This window comes from Apteryx mantelli, chromosome 3, assembly GCF_036417845.1.
Source record: "Apteryx mantelli isolate bAptMan1 chromosome 3, bAptMan1.hap1, whole genome shotgun sequence".
In the NCBI taxonomy this organism is placed as follows: Eukaryota; Metazoa; Chordata; class Aves; order Apterygiformes; family Apterygidae; genus Apteryx; species Apteryx mantelli.
Genome location: NC_089980.1, coordinates 79,731,115 through 79,753,424, shown reverse-complemented (window position 1 = coordinate 79,753,424; position 22,310 = coordinate 79,731,115). Strand labels below are relative to the sequence as shown.

General features: G+C 38.6%; 1 protein-coding gene across 5 annotated transcripts in view; it reads left to right on the top strand.

Moving 5' to 3' along the window:
• The window catches only part of NCOA7 (nuclear receptor coactivator 7), a 97,372-nt gene that overhangs the window by 66,020 nt on the left and 9,042 nt on the right, over positions 1-22,310 (top strand). For 2 of the 5 annotated variants that reach the window (XM_067293769.1, XM_067293771.1), the window contains 7 exons: positions 687-794; positions 2,104-2,205; positions 3,334-3,459; positions 5,792-5,976; positions 7,492-8,525; positions 10,153-10,321; positions 21,067-21,214. In XM_067293769.1, the coding sequence (XP_067149870.1) occupies positions 687-794; positions 2,104-2,205; positions 3,334-3,459; positions 5,792-5,976; positions 7,492-8,525; positions 10,153-10,321; positions 21,067-21,214 (1,872 nt within the window). Of the gene's footprint in view, positions 1-686; positions 795-2,103; positions 2,206-3,333; positions 3,460-5,791; positions 5,977-7,458; positions 8,526-10,152; positions 10,322-21,066; positions 21,215-22,310 lie in introns of all 5 variants that reach the window. The other 3 variants (XM_067293770.1, XM_067293768.1, XM_067293772.1) reach the window with 2 other exon arrangements.

Here is a 22,310-nt window from a genome sequence, read left to right as displayed (position 1 = left end):
AACATGGCCCTTTAATAGACTAATTGTGCCTTTATTTTATTTATTTATTTATTTATTTACTGCTAAAAAAGACTTCTATTCCACCACGTTGCTTAGGACAGCTATTCTTTGGTCTGTGATGACCCCTGACATGGTTGAGAGACAACTTTCTCTAAACTGAAACACCATGGACAGGTACTGTCACCATACCTTGAAGGACTGCCTCTCTGAAGAAAGTCACTTCCATGGTGTCCAGAGGCCCTGAACAGTGGTTGCCCCTGATGCTCCCCCACTTAATGTGAATGTAAAGGACTAGTGTCCTAGCTGGGAACAAAGCAGATGTCTTACTTGCTGGGACTGATGAAGGTGCAATGAACTTTCCAACATATGTGTGCTTTCTCCGCTTGCCGTACCAGTTCTAATTAATGTGGTGCTACATTAAAGGGATATTGCAACTAAGTTTTATGACAAAATGAGAGGGACATCTTTAACACATTTGTGCTTTATCTACTGTATAGCGTGAGAGAATTTTTTTTTTCCTTGATATTGGCTTATCACATATTTTATGCAGAAAATAAGGCTATTAAACAGGAGATGTGTCAGATTATCAAATCTATTTCCTGAAAACAGTCTGTTAGATGGTTTTAGTTAAGCTGTTGTGCTATATGTGATCACTACCATATCTTAAGCTTCAACTCTTTCTTCAGGCTGGAAATCAGGACACCATAAACAGCATAGCATTAAAGTTTAACATCACCCCAAACAAGCTTGTGGAACTCAATAAGCTTTTTACGCACACAATTGTTCCGGGACAGGTAAATTTTTTATAGTTTTTAATACCTGAAACCTGATTATTTGCTATGTATTTGAAGACTTTTTACTGCTTTCACATATTTTTTAGGTACACAGATACAAGGGGAATGGACAGTAAATTGACTCTCTCAAACAGAACCTCACTAGATCATTCCCTGGGCAGAGGTGGGCTGGGGAGGTAGAATGGGACTTTGTAATTGCTATGTCTGATTTTTTGTTATTTATTTGCTGTCACAAAAGCTTTAAGATTACTCAGAAGCTCAAGAGGAATGTACCTGTTGCAAGAGAGCTGATTTCTTGAAAAGCCTAGATAAATGCTGGATAAGTCATTAGAGTTAGACACAGTAATTGGCTCTAAAGGCTCTTTGCCTTTATATTAGAGATGAGTCAGTCTCCTGTAAGATGAGAAATAGAAGGATATATGATGGACTGTTTTGGGGAGATTCAAGTAATGGAAATGGAAATACGAGGGCTTACACCTGTTTTATAAAGAGCAGATCTCTACTCCTGCTTCACAGATGTGAAGAAACTGAAGTGTGCTAAGTTGCAGGTGGGGAAACTGAGGCATAAAGAGGTGGTGTGGCTTGCCTAAGGTCACCCAGCAGACAAAGGCTGGGATAAGCTAAATGGTTTTATTTTTCTCAATGTGTTTAGTTTAAAACTAAACTGTCTGTGGGTGGGGTTTTTTTTGTTTGTTTGTTTGTTTTAAACTTTAGAAGCATTTGCTTTGGGGTGGATGTCCAAAGCTGTACTGCAATTGAAAAACTGGGGCATCTACTGTGACAAATTGTAAAAAGTCAAACAAAGCATTATATTTTTGTATGAACACACTTGTACTAATGTAAGGACTTTTTAAAATGAAGTACAAAGTGTTAAAATGGTGGGTTTTGGAAACAGGCAGCCTGGAGTGAAGCATTGTAAGCTTCTAGCACTAAAAATCCTACCTTTTCAAGAGTGGTCTTACTTTTTTTTTTTTTTTTCAAATTTTGCTGTTACAAGTTATTGAAGCTAATACAGAAACTGGGAGTGTAACCTAGGAAAAAAGGAGGTTCTTGCCCTGGGGAAAATATTTTATTTTCTTGCCTGTGCTGCCACACAAAATGGAAAACTAGATCCTGTAATGAGAGCTGCATTTGCCCCCCCACCACCATTAATGAAGGAGGACTCTGGAGTAAGAAGTTGTTGAAGACTGTATTGCAATCATGAGTGATGGATATTGGGTTATCTCTATAGTAGAACATAGGTGTTTACAGTAACTTTTTTCAACTTATGGGTATTATTATTATTATTATTTATTTATTTTTTTTTAAGATTCTCTTTGTGCCAGAAACAAGTGCTGGGAGGTTGTCTTCTTTCAGCCCTGGTGCTCCTGTTTCTCCTTCATCATCAGATGCCGAATATGATAAACTCCCTGTAAGTGAAACATTGGTTTACTGGTCTTACACTGGTTTACTGGTCTTACACTTTCTAAATAATTTTGCTCTGATTTTGAAGCTGTGATTCTGGGCTGTGTAAATAGCTGGTTTTGAAATTGCAATTCAGACCTCATGAGTAATGTTGTTAATATTGACTAATGTTAACGTTAACATGCTGTAGTACAGAATTTGCCATTGCTTAAAATATTCCAAATGAAGGCCTCTGTCTGATCTTGGAAATCTAATGTGAGTTGAAGTGGGCCCAGAGTACATCAGAAGAATTAAAAAAGGTGTAGTGTGTAGTTAGTTTTTAAAGGATAGAAAGTTAGATATGAGATATGTGTTTAGTGTTTCACCCTGGAGGTTTCCCTGTTGCTTTGCAGTCCAGAGCCTTGATCCTGCAATGGGATCCCTGAGCATGGGACTATTAGTTTAGTTTGAGCAGCCTTTTTTTTTATATGATGGTATGCATATAGGAAGACCACTGGATTTAATCTTTGTGATTAAATCTTTCATTTTCCTTAGAAGGCTGTGATGATTTTAGGTAGTAGTTTCAGGGTTTATAGCTCTCCACCTGCTGGTATTAAACTAGTTTCACGTTTCGTACCATAACTAATTGAGACAGAAAGTGCAGAGAAGTATGGAGTGAGTCACTGTGTTTAACCTATGTCTTACTTGCCTTTCTGTGCCACCTGCATTTGGCATCACACCAGTGCCAGTGAGGCTGCACTGTACGCAGAGGTCTTTGGTGTGTATCAGGTGTCAGGACTGGACCTCACTTAGCTTAATGCGAGTGCCTGATGGGAAAACGGTGTGCTGAGTTGCCCTGGTATTTCTGTGGGTTTTTGTTTGTTTGTTTGTTTGTTTTTGTTTGTTTGTTTTTTGTCTGTTATTCTTATGGAGGTTTTTTTGTAATGTTACAAGTTTTTCTTCCATACAGGATACTGTGTGAGGTGTTTGTACATACATACATACATGGCCACAACTTTTTCTCCTTCAGCAAAAGGAAGACAGTTGGTAGAAGTTGTTCTTTTAGTTGCCCAAGATCTAAGAGTATATGATACTGGTCCTCCAAATGTGTACTGACTTTTTTTTTTTTTTTTTTTTTTTTTTTTTCCCCCTTTAGGATGCTCATTTGGCAAGAAAGGCCTTCAAACCAGTTGAGAGAGTCCTGTCTTCTACTTCAGAAGAGGATGAGCCTGTGGTTGTCAAGTTTTTAAAAATGAATTGTCGTTACTTCACAGATGGCAAGGTAGGTGGAACCTAGCCCTTTGGGCATTGTTTGAGATCCTTTAAAAGCAAAATCAGTTTGGGTGAGAGATGAGTAGCTGGGGAGCCAAATATATACCACATCTGTAAAGAATGTAAATGTTATGACAGCTTTATCTGTTGATGCTATATTGGTGCCATGGTAATTATTTTATTTGTTAATTACTTGTATCTGTTATGATAACTGTTTTATGGAAGAATAGCTCTTTCTTCTGCCCATCTTCATTCCCTTACAGTGTTTTACTAGAAATATCTCCTTCAGACAGAGATAATCCTTGCACAGAGAAAATTGCATTTCGGAGTTGAGACATGTCAGGATTAGTTGTCCAGTTCCATCAAATTGTGCAATGGCTTTATAAAATGAGTACATGCCTATCTATTTCCTTTACGAGTTTAAGTTAAATTTCAACTGTTCCAGAGCAATATTTCCAAATATGTGCATGTTGCTTTTGCACTTGCAAACGAATGTCGTGTAACCTCCAATACCAATATAAATATTGCATGGTATGCCCCCCCCCTTTTTTTTTCTCCTTTCTTTGCAAGTCCTCTTGTAACGTATTCCCAGTGGGATTGCAACCCTTAATTGGGAGCAACTCTATTAGAAGTGAAAGCACAAAGCTCAGGCAACTCCTACCTCTTCTAAAGACAGCAGTTTGTCGTCTTGAATTGTGTGCTTTTGTACATCTACTCTTGTTGATTCCCATTGCAGTTCGAGGTCTGCATGTTTGGGTTTTCAAGTTCGCTGGAATCTACAACACTGGAGATGCTAACCATCGTACTTTAAATATATTTTTTCCTTTGTCCTATGGTCTTCATCCTAAGAAGGATACATTTCTACTGAGTTTTTGGCTTCTTTTGGCACTGAGTGAGTGCAGACTGCATTTAAAACCACTCTGCAATTTCTGTAATCTGCTATTTTGTAGAAAGCAACAGAAGGCTACTTGATTTCCTGCACATAAATTACAGCAGTGCTGTTGCTTTCTTAGGTGATGTTTGCTAGGTGCAGAAGACAGTGTCAATTTTATGGCTTCAGGATAGAAAAAAGTCACCTGCAGTCATGACAGTCAGAAGTGAGACAGCTTCTTTGCCAGTGTAGCTAGAATCCCTTGTTCCCTTTCTTCCTTTTGTGACTGGATAGGAGGTGCAGCCTACTGATATATTGTTCTCCTGCCTCAATCAAGTATGTACCTGCAGGTGAAGTCTCTGCACTTGAATCAGATTCTTTTGTCCAAACACAAACCTACTATGTGTACACGAGTCGTACAGGAGGAAGCATATGGGAAGTACATACACACGTTGCTTTATAAGAGAGCAGGCCCATGTGCTCACCTGCCAGCACCAAGTCATTAGTTTTTTCTTCCAGATAAATTCTTCATGGTCCTCTAGCTGCCTACTTTTTAGCCTCTCCTCTGCATACCTTGAGGATGACCTTGAACAATTAATATCTCCAATGCAGGCCAGTCTTGTTGACTTTTGACTCCTGTTTGTCAGATCTCACGATTTGTGCACAGCTTCTGGGTTGGTCTGATGAATTTTGCCTCATTTGGGGGAGAGAAGGTACAGGAACAACATGTTAGAAATCTCATTTGAAAACCTTCACACATTATCAGATGTCACAGGTTGAAGTAAATGTTGAATAATGGCTGATGCAGCCTCTGATCAAATCCATGGCTAGAGCAAATTTTGAAGAATTAAATGCATCTTCTGGAGCTGTGTATAGTACTTTTGTATCAGTGGTATCAGAGAAGTAGCTTCATATTAGGTAAAATACTGTATAGATGCTTTTTGCATGTACCTCTTGAAGACTAGATCAAGGGGATGTGGAATTTAGGTTAGAATGGTGACCCTGACATTCCCACAAGTAAGACTGCCTCCAGGTGTGCCATTTGCATATAAATTCACACATCATATGAAGTTGGCTGCAGCCAGAGTGAAATGGTACTGTTTCTTTTTGTTGTTGTTTTGTTTGGTTTGGTTTCTTAACCCACCACCCTGTCTTGTCTGAGGCTGATTAACAAACTGCAGGTTTAGCTTTTAGCAGCCAACACTGAAACTTGAATACTGTAGTTTAGATGTTCTTTCTCATTCTGTACTTTTTAGCCAGGAATTGGAGTGTCGCTAAGAAATCTTTTTCTTCACTCTTCTTGCAATGTCTTATCTGATGCAATTGGAAACCAAAATGTTTCATTAGGAAACACTGCTTCACAGGCGTTGCAAAGAGGCATGAGAGAGATTTTTCTAGGCTAGTAGCATAAAAGCCAATACCAAATTATAAATGGATTATATGTGATGTGCTAACTCTTCTTCTATTTTAGGGTGTAGTTGGAGGAGTCATGATAGTAACTCCGAACAACATCATGTTTGACCCGCATAAGTCTGATCCTCTGGTAATTGAGAATGGCTGTGAAGAATATGGGCTCATCTGCCCTATGGAGGAGGTTGTCTCTATAGCTCTCTACAATGACATTTCTCACATGAAGATTAAAGATGCATTGCCATCGTAAGGAGTGTTCTTTCCCGAACTTATGTTTACAAACTGTCATTAAGGGAGAGGGAAATGGAAAAAATAAGAATGACGTTTAATACAGGAGAATAAAACATGTCAGGGGAAGAAAATGCAAACAAAGGAGTGACGGAATACTGGTGCTGTTCTTCCTCTTTCTTTTAAAAATGCTTCTTTGGCAGTAAAGGAGAAATGGGCATTAATGCCAAAACCAAAATGCAAAGACGACCAGTAAAAATTAGTAATGAAAAGCATTGCTGGCATGCCAAGGTTAGGCTTATGCACTCTCCAATCTCTAGGGTTATTTCATGAGGAGGTTCTGCTGAAAGTTTCATAGTTTCAATGGAAGTAAAGAGGTTTAGATTTGGATCATTGTGTGTGTTATTGGGACCATACTGAGAGTATTATTAAAAGGTTTTGAACGTAATAGCAAGTTAATTGCCATCCTCAGGACTTGCAGAAATATCAGACTATAGAATACTTCTACTTTGGAACCAGAAATATTCTGATAGTCAGAATTTGTAACACGATAGGCTTTTTTTTTTTTTTTTTTTTAAGGTTACATTTTCATTTATGCGTAATCTAAGCATTGCTTATGTATTTGTTCTATGCAAGATCTTGTCTTCATAATTCAGGCAACACCTGTTTGGTCAGTGAAGTTCAGCTAGCTTCCCTCCATCGTTTCATCTCAAAAAATTTTCTAAGCATCTGTATTATGCTCATTACTAGAGTATCTTGAACTTTAAATGAAGAAAATCTTGTATTCTCATTCACCTTAAGCTTTGTTACTGATAAAAAGTTTAAGTTGTATGCTGTTATGTTTTTGAGAACTTTCTATTTTGAAATGTTCTATGATTGTCCCAGTTTAAAAATAAATCTTTGGGGAAGCCTGCATTCAATCAGTACATTTTAGTGATGGAGAAAAATAAAAGTTAAAAATAAAAATAAAAAACCACCTCAACCTCTTATTGACAGTTACTGCTTTGCAGTAAACATGTTTAAACAGGGTACAGCTTATATCTGATCAGCTTTCTTCTCAAAAGAACATTTGTACTGAGTAGAGGAGCTGGAATGGTTAGAGAGCTTGACTCATTGTAAGTGGGAGAAATAACATTGTTAGTATGGTATGAATGAAGTTTCAAGAGCTAAATACATGTTCTGTGTTTTTTTGGTTACTGAAATTCTGATGACTTGCATGTTGTTCTTACATATGTACCATTTCTTCACCTGGGTGGCATACTCTGCAGAGTGGTTTACTCATTTTTTCAGTATTATCCTTCCCACGTTTTTATCTGTTTGTTATTATTTTTTTTCATGTCACTTATTTCCATTGGCGTATGTTTATTTTGGAGAAAATAATTTTTGGTTGAGTTTCAGAGCTTAAGTTAAGTTGATATATTATTTATTTTTCTTTTCCATTTTGTTTGTTTTCCATTTTGCTTTTAACATCCCATGTACATCCATCATTTTCCCTGACAGTGACATACCAAAGGATCTTTGTCCTCTGTACAGGCCAGGAGAATGGGAAGACCTTTCCTCTGAGAAAGATATCAATCCTTTCAGCAAATTCAAGTCCCTTAGCAAGGAAAAGAGGCAGCAGAATGGGGATTCATCCACTGCTCTGGGTGCCAAACAAATAAAGCCTTCAGATACAGAAAAGCCTGCTGATTTTGAAGTTCTTCAGTCTTCTGAGAGTACGGGCTCAATCAAATCAAAGTCACTGGAGTTTCCCAACAACATCATTGCCACTGAGCATTTGGAAAAGTCTGCTGCAGAGCCACGTGCCAAGGAGCTTTCTGAGGAAAAAAATGTTTCAGACGTCAAAACCAAAGAAAACTCCCTTCTGGGAGATGTAGAGGATGATTTCATTGAACTGGAGGAGACTTCATCTTGTATGGACAGAGGGTTGGACAGGAAAGACTCAGTAATGGAAGGCTTTCTGGCTGACCCCAGGGAGTTGGGGAGAACTAAGCAGCAGGTAACCAAACCCACTACAGAAGTCCAGGAGCACTTGACAGTTGATTCCTTGGAAAAAAAGGACAGTATTGAACCTAAAGCTGACTTAGACTTAGACCTGTGTGAAAAGCAAGATATTATTCCAGAAGTAAACAAATGTGTCAGTTCCCCAACAGGTAAGGTGGAGACTGCATTGGACACTAAGAAAGAGCTAGAGAAAGATAAACTTATTGAATTTTACCTCTGTAAAGATGGGAATGGGTCTCAGTCATCTGAAGACTTGCACAAGGCTGAAATCCAGAAAGGTGAAAACAATAAAGCAATTGGCATAGACCTTACACTTAGCAGTTCAAAGTCCCAAGCTAATGAAGTCCATACAGTTAAAAGTATGGAGCTTGAATCCTGCTGTATTGAAAGGAAAGCACCTTCATTAGAAATCAGCTCAGCAGCAGCAGAGGAAAAGGATCTGAAAGAGTCTGTGGACTCTTCATTAGTACCAGCTGTAGACAAGACCTGTCAAGAAACACAGTTAGACAATCAATCAGAAATCAGACTGTGGCTGCTGCAGAAAATTCAAGTGCCAATTGAAGGTAGGTCTCTGGTTATCCTTGTTGCCTCTGAGAGCTGGCCAGCATTATGACGGTAACCTTTGAATTGATCCTTGTGCTCTAAATTTCCTCTTTCTTTAATATCTAGTCCTTTTTTACTCTTGTAAATATAATATATATATATATATATTTTTTTTTCTTTTTTTCCCCCCCACTGTTTAGAAGAAAAAAAAGCTTTCAAATCTCCTAAGCTTCTAGTTTGACAAGTAGCTTGCCTTCTCTTTCCATATTTAGTGATTGCTGTTTATACATGTTGCCTGTGTGTACTGCTTTTAAGGACAATAAAATGTTATCCAGTTGCAGTACTGATAGGAACCCATCATGACCTAGGAATTTTTACTCCATATTGATAAATACTGTTTCTTCAGTGAAGTCTGTCAATTTATTTCTGAGAGTCAGAATCCAAAGTAGTACACTGCTGTAAAGTGTACTTTTGACTACATTTGTATCACCCTCGTGTCTTCCATGCTGTGGGTACTCCCAAAGAAGTGATAAATAGGCATATTTAGAGGGTCTTACTGACTGATCCTTCTTGTTTTTTTGGGTCACTGGGTTATTATAGTTAAAGTTCAGGATGTTACTGGAAAACATGAAATAAAATGAAATCTCAGTTTGGATAGCATGTTCACGTGCTACTATTTCTACCACTACCCAGCGCCTCTGAACACTAGTGCATCCCAGAACACTGATGCTCCTCTCTTGCTAGTTCAGTGAGCCAGTGAACATGCCTCGATTCATATTGCAGTGGAGGACAATTAGAGTGGAAGTCTTTACTTCAAAACCAGTTTTCCTTGAAATGATTTTTCCTCTCTTTTTGAAATAGTTTGTCTTGCTGGTTGTATTTGCTGATCTTTCTCAAATGAGGGGGAAAAAAGATGGCTGTATGCATTTTCCTAAAATTATTGTGGCAAATTCAGTGTGACTGAGGTTATGTTTTAATGAACAACTTTTGGTGGCAGTGGTAATTTAAGGAATATAAAATGCTCTTATTCTTGTGCAGGCAAAAGGTGCTTGTATGGCTGTCTGACCATCAGAATTGGGGAACTGATCTGGCGTAAACAGAACCTTTGTGTGTGTGTTTGCACAGAGTTGTTATTATCAGTTTCCTGGGCTGATTCAAACACTTGGGTAGATGAGCCATCTAGAGAGAGACAAGACAGAAACTACGTTGCCTTTTGCCTGTGGTGCAGTTGTTTGAGGTAGCTGTGGTGGCAAAAGTAGCTTACGGTGTTCTCTTTGCAGTCCCCCTTCCTTGCCTGCTCCCTGTTGCAGTTTGCTCCCAGCTGGGTACTGCAGTTCTGCGTTTTGTTTTGACAATGTTATTTTTACCCCTCATCATTTTTTTAACTTTACAGGGCTGTTCTGTAAACAGCTATACAACTAAGGGGGATACAAGCTGTGATGAAACGGGGGTAAAATCCTTGCTTCTCTGAAACTGTGGTCATTATTCAGCCAATTTTACTGTAGAGCCACATGTTGAGTCTAACTCTATGTATGGTGCTTCTGAGTATTCCTTTGCACAGGGTAATTGATCTTTGTGCTGGTCTTCTGTCAGTTGCAGTAGTTATACTGTCCTGTAAACAGACCATTTATTTTCTCTCTTGTTCAGATATGCTTCCTTCAAAAGAGGAGAAGAGTAAGACTCCTCCAATGTTTCTGTGCATTAAAGTGGGCAAGCCCATGAGAAAGTCCTTTGCATCTCAGAGTACCACCATGTCTCAGCAGTACAGTAAAAAGATAAAGCAACCGGAGTACTGGTTTGCTGTCCCTCGGGAAAGGTAAGCTGCAGCACGTTGTATAAAAACGTTTTTGTCTCTTAATTTTTAAGTGTGTAGTGCTTCTAGAGTTGAGTCTGACTTTTCCTACCTGGTCGAAGGTGTCAAATGCAGCAAGGAGGTTGAGATGAAAAGAGCAGGTGCCCTCATATTCTTGCACACCAGAGAGAGAATGTTTGTTGCTGGTCCAGTATGGCTCCTAGTGTGAAGGAAAAAGGGAGTGGGTGTGACTTGGAAGATGGAAAGAGGAATATATGTGCAGCTAACATAACAGCACTGAGGGACCATCTGGATTTTGGCCATATTCTAGGGAGTGAAGAGGAGGGTAAAAGTAGAGTGCCTGCAGGAGAGGCAAGGAATCTAGCAAGGTGCCAGTGCCAAAACTGATACCTCACCTGAGCAAAGGGCATAACGTAACAAAGGGAGACGCTCCTAACTGAATGGATGTGGCTGTTGCTGCCTTCAGGTCCATGTAAAAAATTCGTCCCTCCCTTCATGATAAAATACATTTAGATGCTTTATGCACGTGTTTGTGTATACGTATGTATAATGAGCATTGCTATAACAAAAGGAAGGTGAAAGTCTGTGATTTTCCAGGTAAATCACTCAGGGAATTCCCCTAGCTGTGAGGAATCAAATCCCTGGCCCTTCTCTTGCTCAGTGGTAGCAGGGCATGCATGTAGGTGTTGAACTGCCTGTGGGTGCAGCAAAGGTGTGGAGTGGCTCCTGCCAAGTAGCTGCAGCAGCTCGGGAGCACCCAGTTGTTAGGCAGCACGCTGCATGTAAACTGCCATCTGGCATCTCCTCTCTGCCAAAGGTGACAGACTGCAGAGTTATTCTCCAGCTTCCGTCAAAGACACTCTTACTCTTCTCTGTTTCTCTTTTGGACTTCTCCACTGCACTTCACTCTTACCAATGCATACAAGAACATAACTGACTTATAAAATTTGTTTAAAATCTGGTTTTTTTTGGGGGGGGGGTGGACAAACTTATTTAGGGGAAACCCTTTTGAAATAGTTAAATGTTTTTTTGAGTGGGACGGCTTTTTCAGGCCTGTGTTCTTACAGAGCAGGTTCTCCAGTTGCTGCTGCTGTTTGTTTACACAAATGCCCTCATCTTTTTTGGGTTTAAGCATGTAATGGAAAGAAAGTTAGAGCAACTCTCAGGTCTGTTGATGATCCAAAGTAGGAAAATCAGTGATCATACTTCTGGTGAATTAGGCATTAGTCTGAACTTGGGATAACTCAGTGGTGTTTCTTTAACATGCAGTCAATTTTCATCTGTGTTTTTTCTTGTTAACAGTTTTACAGAATATTTCTTTTTTTTGTTTTTAATTTGTAGCATGTGTGTGGTTTTACATGCTTATTTCTTTTGGTTTAGAAGTAAGTGTGTTAAGCAAATGAGCAGTGTGGAAGCTGCTGACACAGGGGAGGCGGGGGAGGTTTAATCCAGCTGGAACGGGGCGGTAGGAGTATAATTGAAGGTAGCTTTTGGTTTGCTTGCTATGTGCTGAATCCAGTCCTTAGCTCCTGAGGAATTGCAAAAATGTGGGTTCAGAAGATTGTAGATTAAAGGGTGAGCAAATACTTCTAGGAGCTGGAGTGATGCTCTAATATAATACAGGGCCAGTTATTGCTTTGAGGATAGTGTATTTAATGTTGAATAAAGCTACTGAACTGAATTGAGGTCGTCTTTGATTCATTGTTCTGTTTAACAGGCAAATCTATTAAACTACTTAACACACACTTGGGAATTAACTTCTCTACTTGTCATTTTATGACCAGAAATGTTCTGGTTAGTGATGGGAACTAATTCATTTGTGAACTTTAGTATTCAAAGTTGATTTAAACTTTAGATTTTAGAATGAGAAAAGATAATTTCTGCAGTGAGTTGTTGCAGCAGTACTTGACCATGTTGGCTGACAAGCTGCACCTTTGCTGTCAGATCTGTCATTCAGATCTTAGTCAGACTTCAGTGGTGAAGGTAAGATTGGGTCATTTTGGTGCTGTTCATACATGTCTGTTTTAACACCATAGAGGTGCATTAAAAAGTCACAGAGGAGAGGGCAGAAATTAAGGATGTGACCCATTCTTTCATTTTATTACAAGATATATCTTTCTGTAACAAGTCAGTGTTTTCTCTAAACTCTCCAGTGCACCCCAAGACAAAATGTATAGCTTCCTACTCACTGGTGATACTACTTTTACCAGAAATCACAGGGTTTTCAGTGCTCCATCTTGAGAAAGCTAAAGCTATGAACCATGGCCATTTGTGATAACTTTGCAATGTATTTTTGGTACAATGTATCAAAATAACTTACTGTGTTTAAAAACATTCTGAATGTAGATTATATTCATGTATGAAAATATCAAACTACCCCTTGTCACGTTGACCATAAGGCAGCATAAATAAAACCCTTTCTGTCCAATGCAGTCATTGTAGCTTGTGCAACTTCTTACTCTTTTGTAGTAATTAAAAAAAAAAGTGAGATTGTGAAGGAATTAGTATGCATATCCATAATCACTATGTTAGTTAAATCTTCCTCTGATTTTCATTTAATTGTATCTTTCCATGAACTGTTACCCAATGTTGTTAAAACAGCTTCAACAATCAGTTGCAAAAGTGGCTGCGTTTTCACCCTGGGCCCTTAAGCAGTCACTCCCAGCATAATTGCTGCTCCGTGTGTAAACAGCCTGATGTTTTCATGTCCTTGACAGACTTTGGTAAAGTTGCAAGGGGGAGGGGGACATTTTTCCCCTCACTTTTTAAAATATATACCTTTTTTTTTTTTTTTTTTTTTTTTTTATGGAAAGCTTCAGAAACATCATTAATACAGAGAGGAAACTGTTAGGCTTTTTTTTTTTTTTTTTTTTAGGCTGTTAATAAATCTTAAATCGTGTTTCCTTCTGCCTGCTGTCCCACTCCTTCTCTCTTCATACGTGACTTACAGGGCGCTGAGTGTGGCCTGGAGTAAGTCACTCCCAGACCCCAACCATCAGAGCTGAGTTAATCAGTGACTCTAGAGCACTCTGTGCTGCTTGCTTAATCACAGGAGCACTTGCCTTTGGCACGTAATGGGGAAGATGGACATCTGTAGTTGCCTTATATAAAGATTACTCTGCACGGGGCAACTTCTTGTCAGGTTAATTGTTCATTTGAGCAGAGAGACACTCATGCTTTTGGACAGTGATGAAGAGATTGATTCTTTTGCTGAAAAATCTTGCAATGGGTATAGCTTACAGTGTTGGAGGGTAAGTTTGTATGTACTTTTACTACATGAATTTGTGTTTAAAGATATTTAAGTGGAATGTAAATTTTCTATTTTTAATTATTTTTGAGTAGAGGTAGGTTGGTAATTATGTCACTTAAGACCTTTAGGAAATCTCTACTGAGATGTTAATGCAGAATGGTTTTCTTTAGAAATGTGTGTCCTGACATCATTTCCTCATTTTAGCATTGACTAGTTCCTCAGTCAAGAAGCAAATCTTGTTGATTATCTATAATGTAAACTTAGTCAACAGATTTGTTTTATAAATGTATATTTTGCATTGATATTGATATAAAAGAAGTTGCACTGAGATCATGCTGCTGAGAGGACATCTACTTTTTTAGAAACATGTAGTTTGAGGGAGCAGGTAGATTTTCAAGGAGGAGAACTAGCAGAGTTTGAGCCTTGTTTCCCTTTTTCAGTCTCAGCTTCCTGTCCTGTTGATTGTTGGCTTGGCTTGGGGAGTTCTTGTTGTTCTTTCTTTCCTCTCCCTCTCCCCTTTTCTTTCTCTTCACGCCCCTCTCCTTTTCTCTCTCTTCATGCTGCTCTTGTTCTCTCATCTTTTTGTAATGTAGAGCAAGATGCTGCTTGGTTGTGCCGCTTGTTATGCAGTATCTTGCCTGTGACATGCTGACTGAAGTTTACTATGGTTGCAGTTGAGGTTTGAAAGAATTTACAGCATTAGTAGCTGGGGTCAGTATGTAAAGCTGCTTCTCTGCATTTACATGGGGCAATGCATAAAGGGGTGATAATTAAGATGTTTCTGATGCTCAAGTCACCCTTCCACACTCTTATTATGGAATCAGATAAGTAGCATAATGTGTAGATTTAGACTCCTTTTGAATTACTCTTGAGTACTCTTAGGCTCCTGATAAATAAGATCTGAAGCTGCACAGGTAGAACATATGGAAAACCTGTTTGTATCTATAGCTTGATGTCTTATATGTAGCCCTTATAAGATTCATGAAGGATCATCATTATCATCTAGTTTGACCTCTTTGTAACAAAGTCATAGGACTCCTGTGAATTAATGCCTGTTTTTGGGCCAGGAACTGTGGTTGAACTAGAGCCTTTGTACATGTATGAGCTACAAATCCCTTCCCCTCCTCTTGTGCCCCCCCCCCCAAATACAGCTGGGAGTAGCCCCCCCACCCCACCCCTGTGACTGACCTGATGTCATTCAGTTATAGAAAACTTGTGTGCCTCTCCCCTCAAAGAAGTCAGATATTGTTGCCATATCAATAGAAACGATTGTGGTGATGTCAGTGTAGGACCTCCTAATTTAAAGTACATATTTTAGAAGAAAAACATCATTTACAATTCCCCCTGAAGAATCCACTGTTACTTGACAAGTTGTCTAATACATTTTATTGATGATTGCTTTTGTTGTTTAAAAACAGTCTTTTTCAGTGCCCTGTGTATCTGCTTTAAATTTTTCTGGCTTCCAGTCCCTGGATGTGGTTATATCTATTACCAGGATTCAGTTCCTCTTGTAACTATTGCCAGGCTACTACTACTTTAACCTGAACAGCTCTTTTTGCCTCTTACTGTAAGCCAGTTATTTTTATGTCTCCTTCTCTAAGCTGCAACATTTGCACATAATTCCTGAGTCACGGGCACCAAACGTGGACATTCAAGTAGCTGTCACCTAAGCTCAAATCCCAAGCTAAGGGAATATCATTCTTTGCACTGAATGTCACTGTATTTACTACATTCAAAGATTGCATTAAGTATTGTCATCAGTGTGTTAATGTGGAGCTCTTGCTCCATAATCCAGAACCATTAACAAGACCTTTAAGTCATTCTGCCACAGATAAAGTACCCATCCTGCAACCATGGCCTCTGCTTATTGTTATTAGATGCACGTTCCTGTGTTTGGCCGCATTTAGATACGCATCTGACTGTGCCCGATTTACTGAGCAATCCAGTGGCATGAATGCTCCACCATGCTTCTGTCTTATATTGATTTTATATGCAATAATTTTATTGTTTCTAGCAGAAATTTTTCAGGGGGAATATTCTTCCATTGGAAAGTATTCAATTTGTTTGCCTTTTATTTTGGAAAGAAAAATGTTTAATTTTTTTTTTTCCTACTGGGATTCCAGTCACAGGAAAAAACAAACAATCCATTCTTATTTGAAATGTCTCTTTGTATAGATTTTCTTTTTTCTTTTTCTTTTTCTTTTTTTTTTGGGGGGGGGGAGGGTTAATTCTATACCAGTTCTCAAAAAGCTGAAATACCACTTAGGAACTACCAGTTTTATGAAAATAATGTAAAATAAATAATTTAAAATGCTGGTTGTGATCAGCATTTTTTTTTTTTAACCTTTCTAGTAGTAAGAATACTGAAGCACTGGAATTAGTTGCCTCAGGAGTCCTCCTTGAGGGCTCCCCACTGCTCAGGCACGTTATGCTGCCAGTTCTGCTGCTAGTTCGGTGCTCTGTGGCATCGCACTTCACACGTGACCATCCCTGCTCTGTCTGCAAAGTAAGACCTCTTCTGGCTTAGGGAGGTTGTGGAATCAGAGCTCTAAAGAACAATTTAGGCGCTTGTCTGTAATGGTTTCAGACAGTATCTGCTGTCTGGGGAGGACTTGTGTGATCTCTTGTACACATATGCACTGCTGGGGATCATTCTCCCACACTCATGATTTACCTGAAGTCACTTTTTTTTTCTTTTAATTTTATATTGTAGTTTTATAAATCAAATTATGATGTGATTTCATATCAAATACTTTATGGAAGCCTAAGTATAAAATACTGATACCTGGCTGATTTCTGTCAGCAGAACAAGGATCTCATTTAAACAAATAACTACAAATAACTAATTTTGTGAGATTCATGTTAATCAAGTGGTATTTCAGCTATTCCATTATTATTAGGGTTACACTCAGGTTACAGTAGTTATCTCTTTCATCCTCATTGTTCTTGCAGTGTTGACCTGATAGAAGTTTTCTCCTAGGTTTTTAGAACCACTGTAGTAGTTTGTTTTATTGAAAAGCAGCATTAACTATCCAACTGTTTTAAAACTTATGCCTATCCAGGTAAGCTATGTTTAGAATTTAAAACAACTCACTGTAATACTGTCTCCTTTATATAGTTCTTAACTACTATAGGAACATAAAGTATTTCATCATCACCGTGATTCACAAATTTTGTGTGGTGGTTGCTTAAATATAAAATTGAAATATTTATTGAATAGTTTGCCTGTTTCAGATGACTGTTGGTAACTTGTTCTTTTATTAGTTGAATATGGCAAATATAGTTTTTAGGATTCAAGATGTTCATGAAGTGCTTAAATCTCTAAAACCTTTCTATAAACTTTTCTTTTTACAATTGTTTTGTGCCCTCTGTGTGTTGCAATGGACGTATTTGTAACCACATTCACTTCCCTTCTAACCTGACTATTTTTGTATTTTTTCCTTTTTTTTCTTTTTTTTTCCCTAATCAGTAATCTGTCTTTCATTTTTGGATTGTGACTCTTAGGTGTTTTGTAATATGTTCCCTGTTATCTTTTACAATTTTTTTTTTTTGAATAATTTCTTTCTGGAGTGACTAACTTCAGGTTTGTGAAATTGGTTTGTTCCAAATACTTTGTATTTTATTGATTTTCTTTGTTAGCTCCTGACACATGTGAGCATGTTGTCACCTAAACACTATTGAGATCTAGGATAAATTTCTTTGTAGCTGTCAAGTTGGTTGTAGAAGTTCCTCAAGCACGGTTTTCTGGTTTAAAAATTGCCTCCAATTTTTGCAATTTAGTAATTTGGAAATATCACTGTAGTGTAATGTTAAAATTCTATTAAAAATAAGAGATGCTTTCCATGCCCTTTCAGAATCACTATTTCTACAGTCACCTATTTTTCAGTTTATGCTGCTGCTTCTTAACTCTGCAGTGTCTGGATTTGTTTCACTTCTGCCCTTGGTAGAGGAAAATTTAGTTATGGACTACTGAAGTAAACTGAACATATACAGGTTGGTGGGGTTAGAAAGGAAATAACTGGATGTATTGAGGAAGCTGGCTGATGTTGTTGCAAGACTGCTTTCTATCATCCTTTGAAATTGGGTGGGATTTTTAATGATCGGAAAGACAGAATCTGCAGCCATCTTCAGAAAATACAGAAGGATCTGTGGGACCATAGGCCTGTCAGCTGCACCTCAGTCCCCAGGTTGATTATGAAGCAAGTCCTTACGGAAGCCATTTCCAGGCACATAGTACAAGTAGTGACTGGGAACACCTATTGTAGATTTATCAAGGGCAAATAGTGTTTTACCAACTTGACAGCTTTTCTCTCCCGAAATGACACTCTCTGTGAACAAGGAGAAGAGCAATGGATGTTGTTACCATTATGTTAGTAAGCCTTTCAACACAGTCTCCCATGGTATCCTTATAGTCAGATTGGAGAGATGTGGTCTGGATAGGTAGATCACAAGGTAGGTGGAAAGTTGACTGGGCCATTGGGCTCAACAGGTCAATAGTAAAAAGTCTAAGTGGCAGACAGGTACAAGTGGTGCTTCTTGCAGGTTGATGTTGTTTAACACCTTCGTTAGCGACCTGGACGGACAGAATGCATCTTCCCTGTGTTTGTCGATGAAACCAGGCTGGGGTCAGGGCTGCTGTTCAGAGGGACCTCGACAAGCAGGAGGAATGGGCCAACCGAGACCTTGGGAAACTCTGCACTGGGGCTGGGGTAGCCCTGTGCAATGGTGCAGTCTGAGGAGTGCCTGCCTGCCTAGGGATCAGCTCTGCAGAAAAGGAGGTGGGGGACACAATAGACAGCAAACTGAACATGTCAGCAGTGTGCCCTTGCAGTAGTGTAGGCTTCACTGCTTGCTGGCTGACCAAGAGCATAGCCAGCAGCTTGGGAGCTTCCCTTCTTTTGGGTGTTTCTGAAGCCACATGTGGTAAAGTTTCCAGTTCTGGGCCCTGGTAAAAACCAGAATATTGAGGAACTGAAGAGAAGGCCACTAAGATTATTAGGGGGCTGCAGTATATGACATGGAAGAAGAGACTGAGAGAAACAGGTTTATTCAGCCTAGAGGAAAAAAAGGTTAAGGGGAGTGAAATCTAATTGCAGTCTTCCACTATCTAAAGGAGGCTATAGGGAGATGGAACCAGACTCTTCTCAGAGGTGCACAGCGAAAGAACAAGAGGTCGCATGCTGCAGCAGAAGAAATTCCAATTAGATGTTTAAAAACAAACAAACAAGACCCCCATGAGTTTGGTTATGCATTGGAACAGGTTGCCTATACAGGTTGTGGAATCTCTGTTGTTGATTTTCAGAACTCAGATGGACAGCACCCTGAGCAACCTGCTCTAATTTGGAATTTAGCTCTTCTTTGAGCAGGAAGTTGGACTGAATGAGTTCCAGAGGTTCCTTACAACCTAAATTTGTTCTGTGATTCTGAAATCAGAACATGCTTCCCTACCTCCACCTACCCATACAAATGTGCTTTAAAATTGGTCTTAGCCAGACAACAGTTACCTCTAGTTTCACTGTTCCTTCACAGGGATTTGTAGGAATAGAAAATAGTTGTCTTTCCAAACTTGAACTACTGCATATAAAATACACAGAACTTAAGTTAAATGTTTCTTTCAATTAAAACTAAAATTAATTAGCGGAGAGATTATCATACTGCTGTTTCTGAAGCATGTGTGAGCAAGTGAAGAGGAACAGGGCATTCTGAATGACAGCTATTGATGTGGGAAAATTTCTGCAATTAGAAAAAAACATCTAGAATAAAATGAGATGATATGGCTTTCAGAAGGTTCTTCCATAGTTCACTGTTTATAGGTCTATGCAAACTTACAAGCTTGCAGTCACATGATTTCTCATAGAGAAGGGGGGAAGGAACCCTTGACAACTGGAGTGAGACCCTATTTTAGCCTCTTTCAGGCAATTATTGGCTAGAAGCATCCTGAAGACTGACTGATTACTCATTACTACCTCGATTTCTGTGTGTGCGTGCGTGTGTGTGTTCTGGATGGAGAGAGGCTGTGGATGCCCTAGGAGCCAGAATTAGGTGGTGTTCACAAATTTAGGACTGTGGTACTACAGTTGTATTTGGCCTTAAGGTTTTGCAAGTATGTACTGCTTTTATTTGATAACAAAAGCTTAAAATTCAGCTAGGTCATCTGGTAGCTATGCACCACAGAAGCATTTGTGAATGTGCACAGAGGAAGAGAGGAAATAATCGTAATACTAATTTGTTCCGTTTTCATGGTTAAGAGGACATTTCCATGATGCAACAAAGCCAGTCCTTTATTCTGAGGGCAGTGGAAATTGGAACCAAATTTCTTATGCACAAAGTGGGTCAACTTCTACCGCCCCACCCCCCACTCCCAATTTTTTACTTTGACTAGGAACTAATCTAGCTGTTGTGAGCAGGCAACAATTTGGGGACTGTCAGTTTATGCAGTTAGGAATGACAACACTCTAACCCATATTGGTAGGAGTGTAGGGCAAAAACTGGAAAAGACTCTGGACTGGAATGACCCTGAACAGAATCTAACAGAGTTTTTTAAGATTATTTGTATGTATACTATAAATCCAAGTAATTTGAAATAGAGGGGGAAAATATTTCCTAGGAGTCTCTAAAATTTTACTTTTTTCATATTTATCAAAGAATTACCAGGCAAATTTTTCTGGTGAATAACTGGAGAAAGATCCAGTGTCATAAGTACTTCCTATCTCTCTACCTGCTTTCAATTTAATTGACTTTTGCCAGCGATTCAGCTTCTTGTACAGTGGGTCCACTAGCATATTGCTGTTGGAAATTGCATGTGTTTGATTTAATATTTAGTCTATGTGTTGAGTATAAAGGAAAATGCTAAATAAATGTCGTCTTTAGAAATTATGTCACTATTAGTTAAGGATGTTGTCAAACAACGTCTCTTTCTATAAAGTGATTCAGCGCTGCTTTTATGGAAATGTATAACTGCTGCTATTATAACTATCAAAACTGTCAGTAACTGATTATTTTCACAAAGATAACAGGATGAAGAATTGCCTTGTGGTTGTTGTTCATAAATGATAAGCTTTAGAGGGCATCTAGAAACGTGCTGTATTCTTTATTGGTGGTATCTGGTGGCTTGTTTTATGCAGGAGGTCAAACTAAATAATTAGAGGTTGTTTTTTTTTTTTTTTTTTCCTGGACTTAGTCTTTGTAAGTACAATCTAATAGCAAGCAATTGACTTGTTAAGGCTGCTCCTTAACAAGTGTGGGACTGGACAAGCTACTTACTCTTTACATGTTGCTCTGTGTATAGAAAGGGGAAGAAATATTGTGGGGAGGGAAAGCAGAGAAAGCTTGAAGTGCTTTATGGAAGGAGCTATTGCCCTCTGTGTTATGCAAAGATGTGGGTTCGTGGACAACCTGCATTTGTGTAATTATCCCTTCCTTGTTACTGAGCAAAATCTCTGCACTGTATGGCAGTGCTGCACTGAACAACTGCTCTTTCCTCCTCTTCTTTTTACAGGGTGGATCACTTATACACATTTTTTGTTCAGTGGTCACCAGAAATATATGGGAAAGATGCCAAAGAGCAAGGTTTTGTTGTAGTAGAAAAGGAGGAGCTTGATATGATAGACAACTTCTTCAGTGAGCCAACTACTAAAAGCTGGGAGGTGAGTGCTTTTTGCCCTTATATCGAGTGTGTTGCATCAAGTGTGCATCCTCTGTTAAGAATCTGAGTGCTTGCTCTTCTGATGTTTTATATGGTGTTTATAATGCTTGCTGCCTTATACAGAAGTGTTTTCAAGGCTTGTAGCTGTCTCAAAACTGTACTCATTTACCTCTAGTATTCCTTTCTTCCCTCCCTAAAAAGGGCAGGCAAACAACTGGGAGCTTTCTGGTCTGCAACCAGCGTAAGTTATGTAAATATACTGGTTATGCGATGTTAGCCTTTTGGAAAACTATACATGTTGTCAGTGTTGTTAAATTCGTATCACATTTATATGTTACTACTAAAACTTAATGTATATATAAATATATATACACATAAACACCAACAGACTCCTGTGTGCTGGTTGAAATGGGTCTGTATGTGGTGTTGTGCCAGGCCCTTACTTCTCAGATGCATACAGCACTACTTTTAAAATACTAGTTGTTAAGATGGATATTTTAAATCATATATTACTTCAGCATTTTGGGGCTTTTGCAGTCTGTTTCAGCTACTTGTGTGTCTGTTATCTCTCTGTCTCTCATGCATAGAAAGCCTTGTTTCTAAGGAAAATAACCCAAGCCTGCATGCATGTGATTTTTTTTTTTTTAATTATATTTCTGGATTCTTAAGTACTTGCTGTACTGAAGATAAATAGACAAATTAAAAATAAATCCTCAAATGGAAAATAGCTTGATGGTGATTTTAAAACTGATCTGATTATTTGTCTTAAACATATTTGTTTTCAGAATTCTACTGTCAGTGTCTTAAGCATTTCTAGTTTTGAAATATGTTGTCTTGGTCAAAAGCTGAGAGTGGGGCTTGTCATTTGAAATGTAGCAACAACATCTCTAATCCTAAAAAGCTTTTATTTTTACAGTTTTGCAGTTTCTTCATGTTGGTGCTATGTGAACTGCAGAATGAAAAAAATGCCTTCATTTCTCATTTTGTGCAGAGCTGACTGCAGTCATATTTTACACTAGATTTCACTGTTCAGTTGTTATTTGCATGCTATTTTCTTAAACTTAAAATGAGGGAGGAGGGCCAGTGGTCTAAAGAAC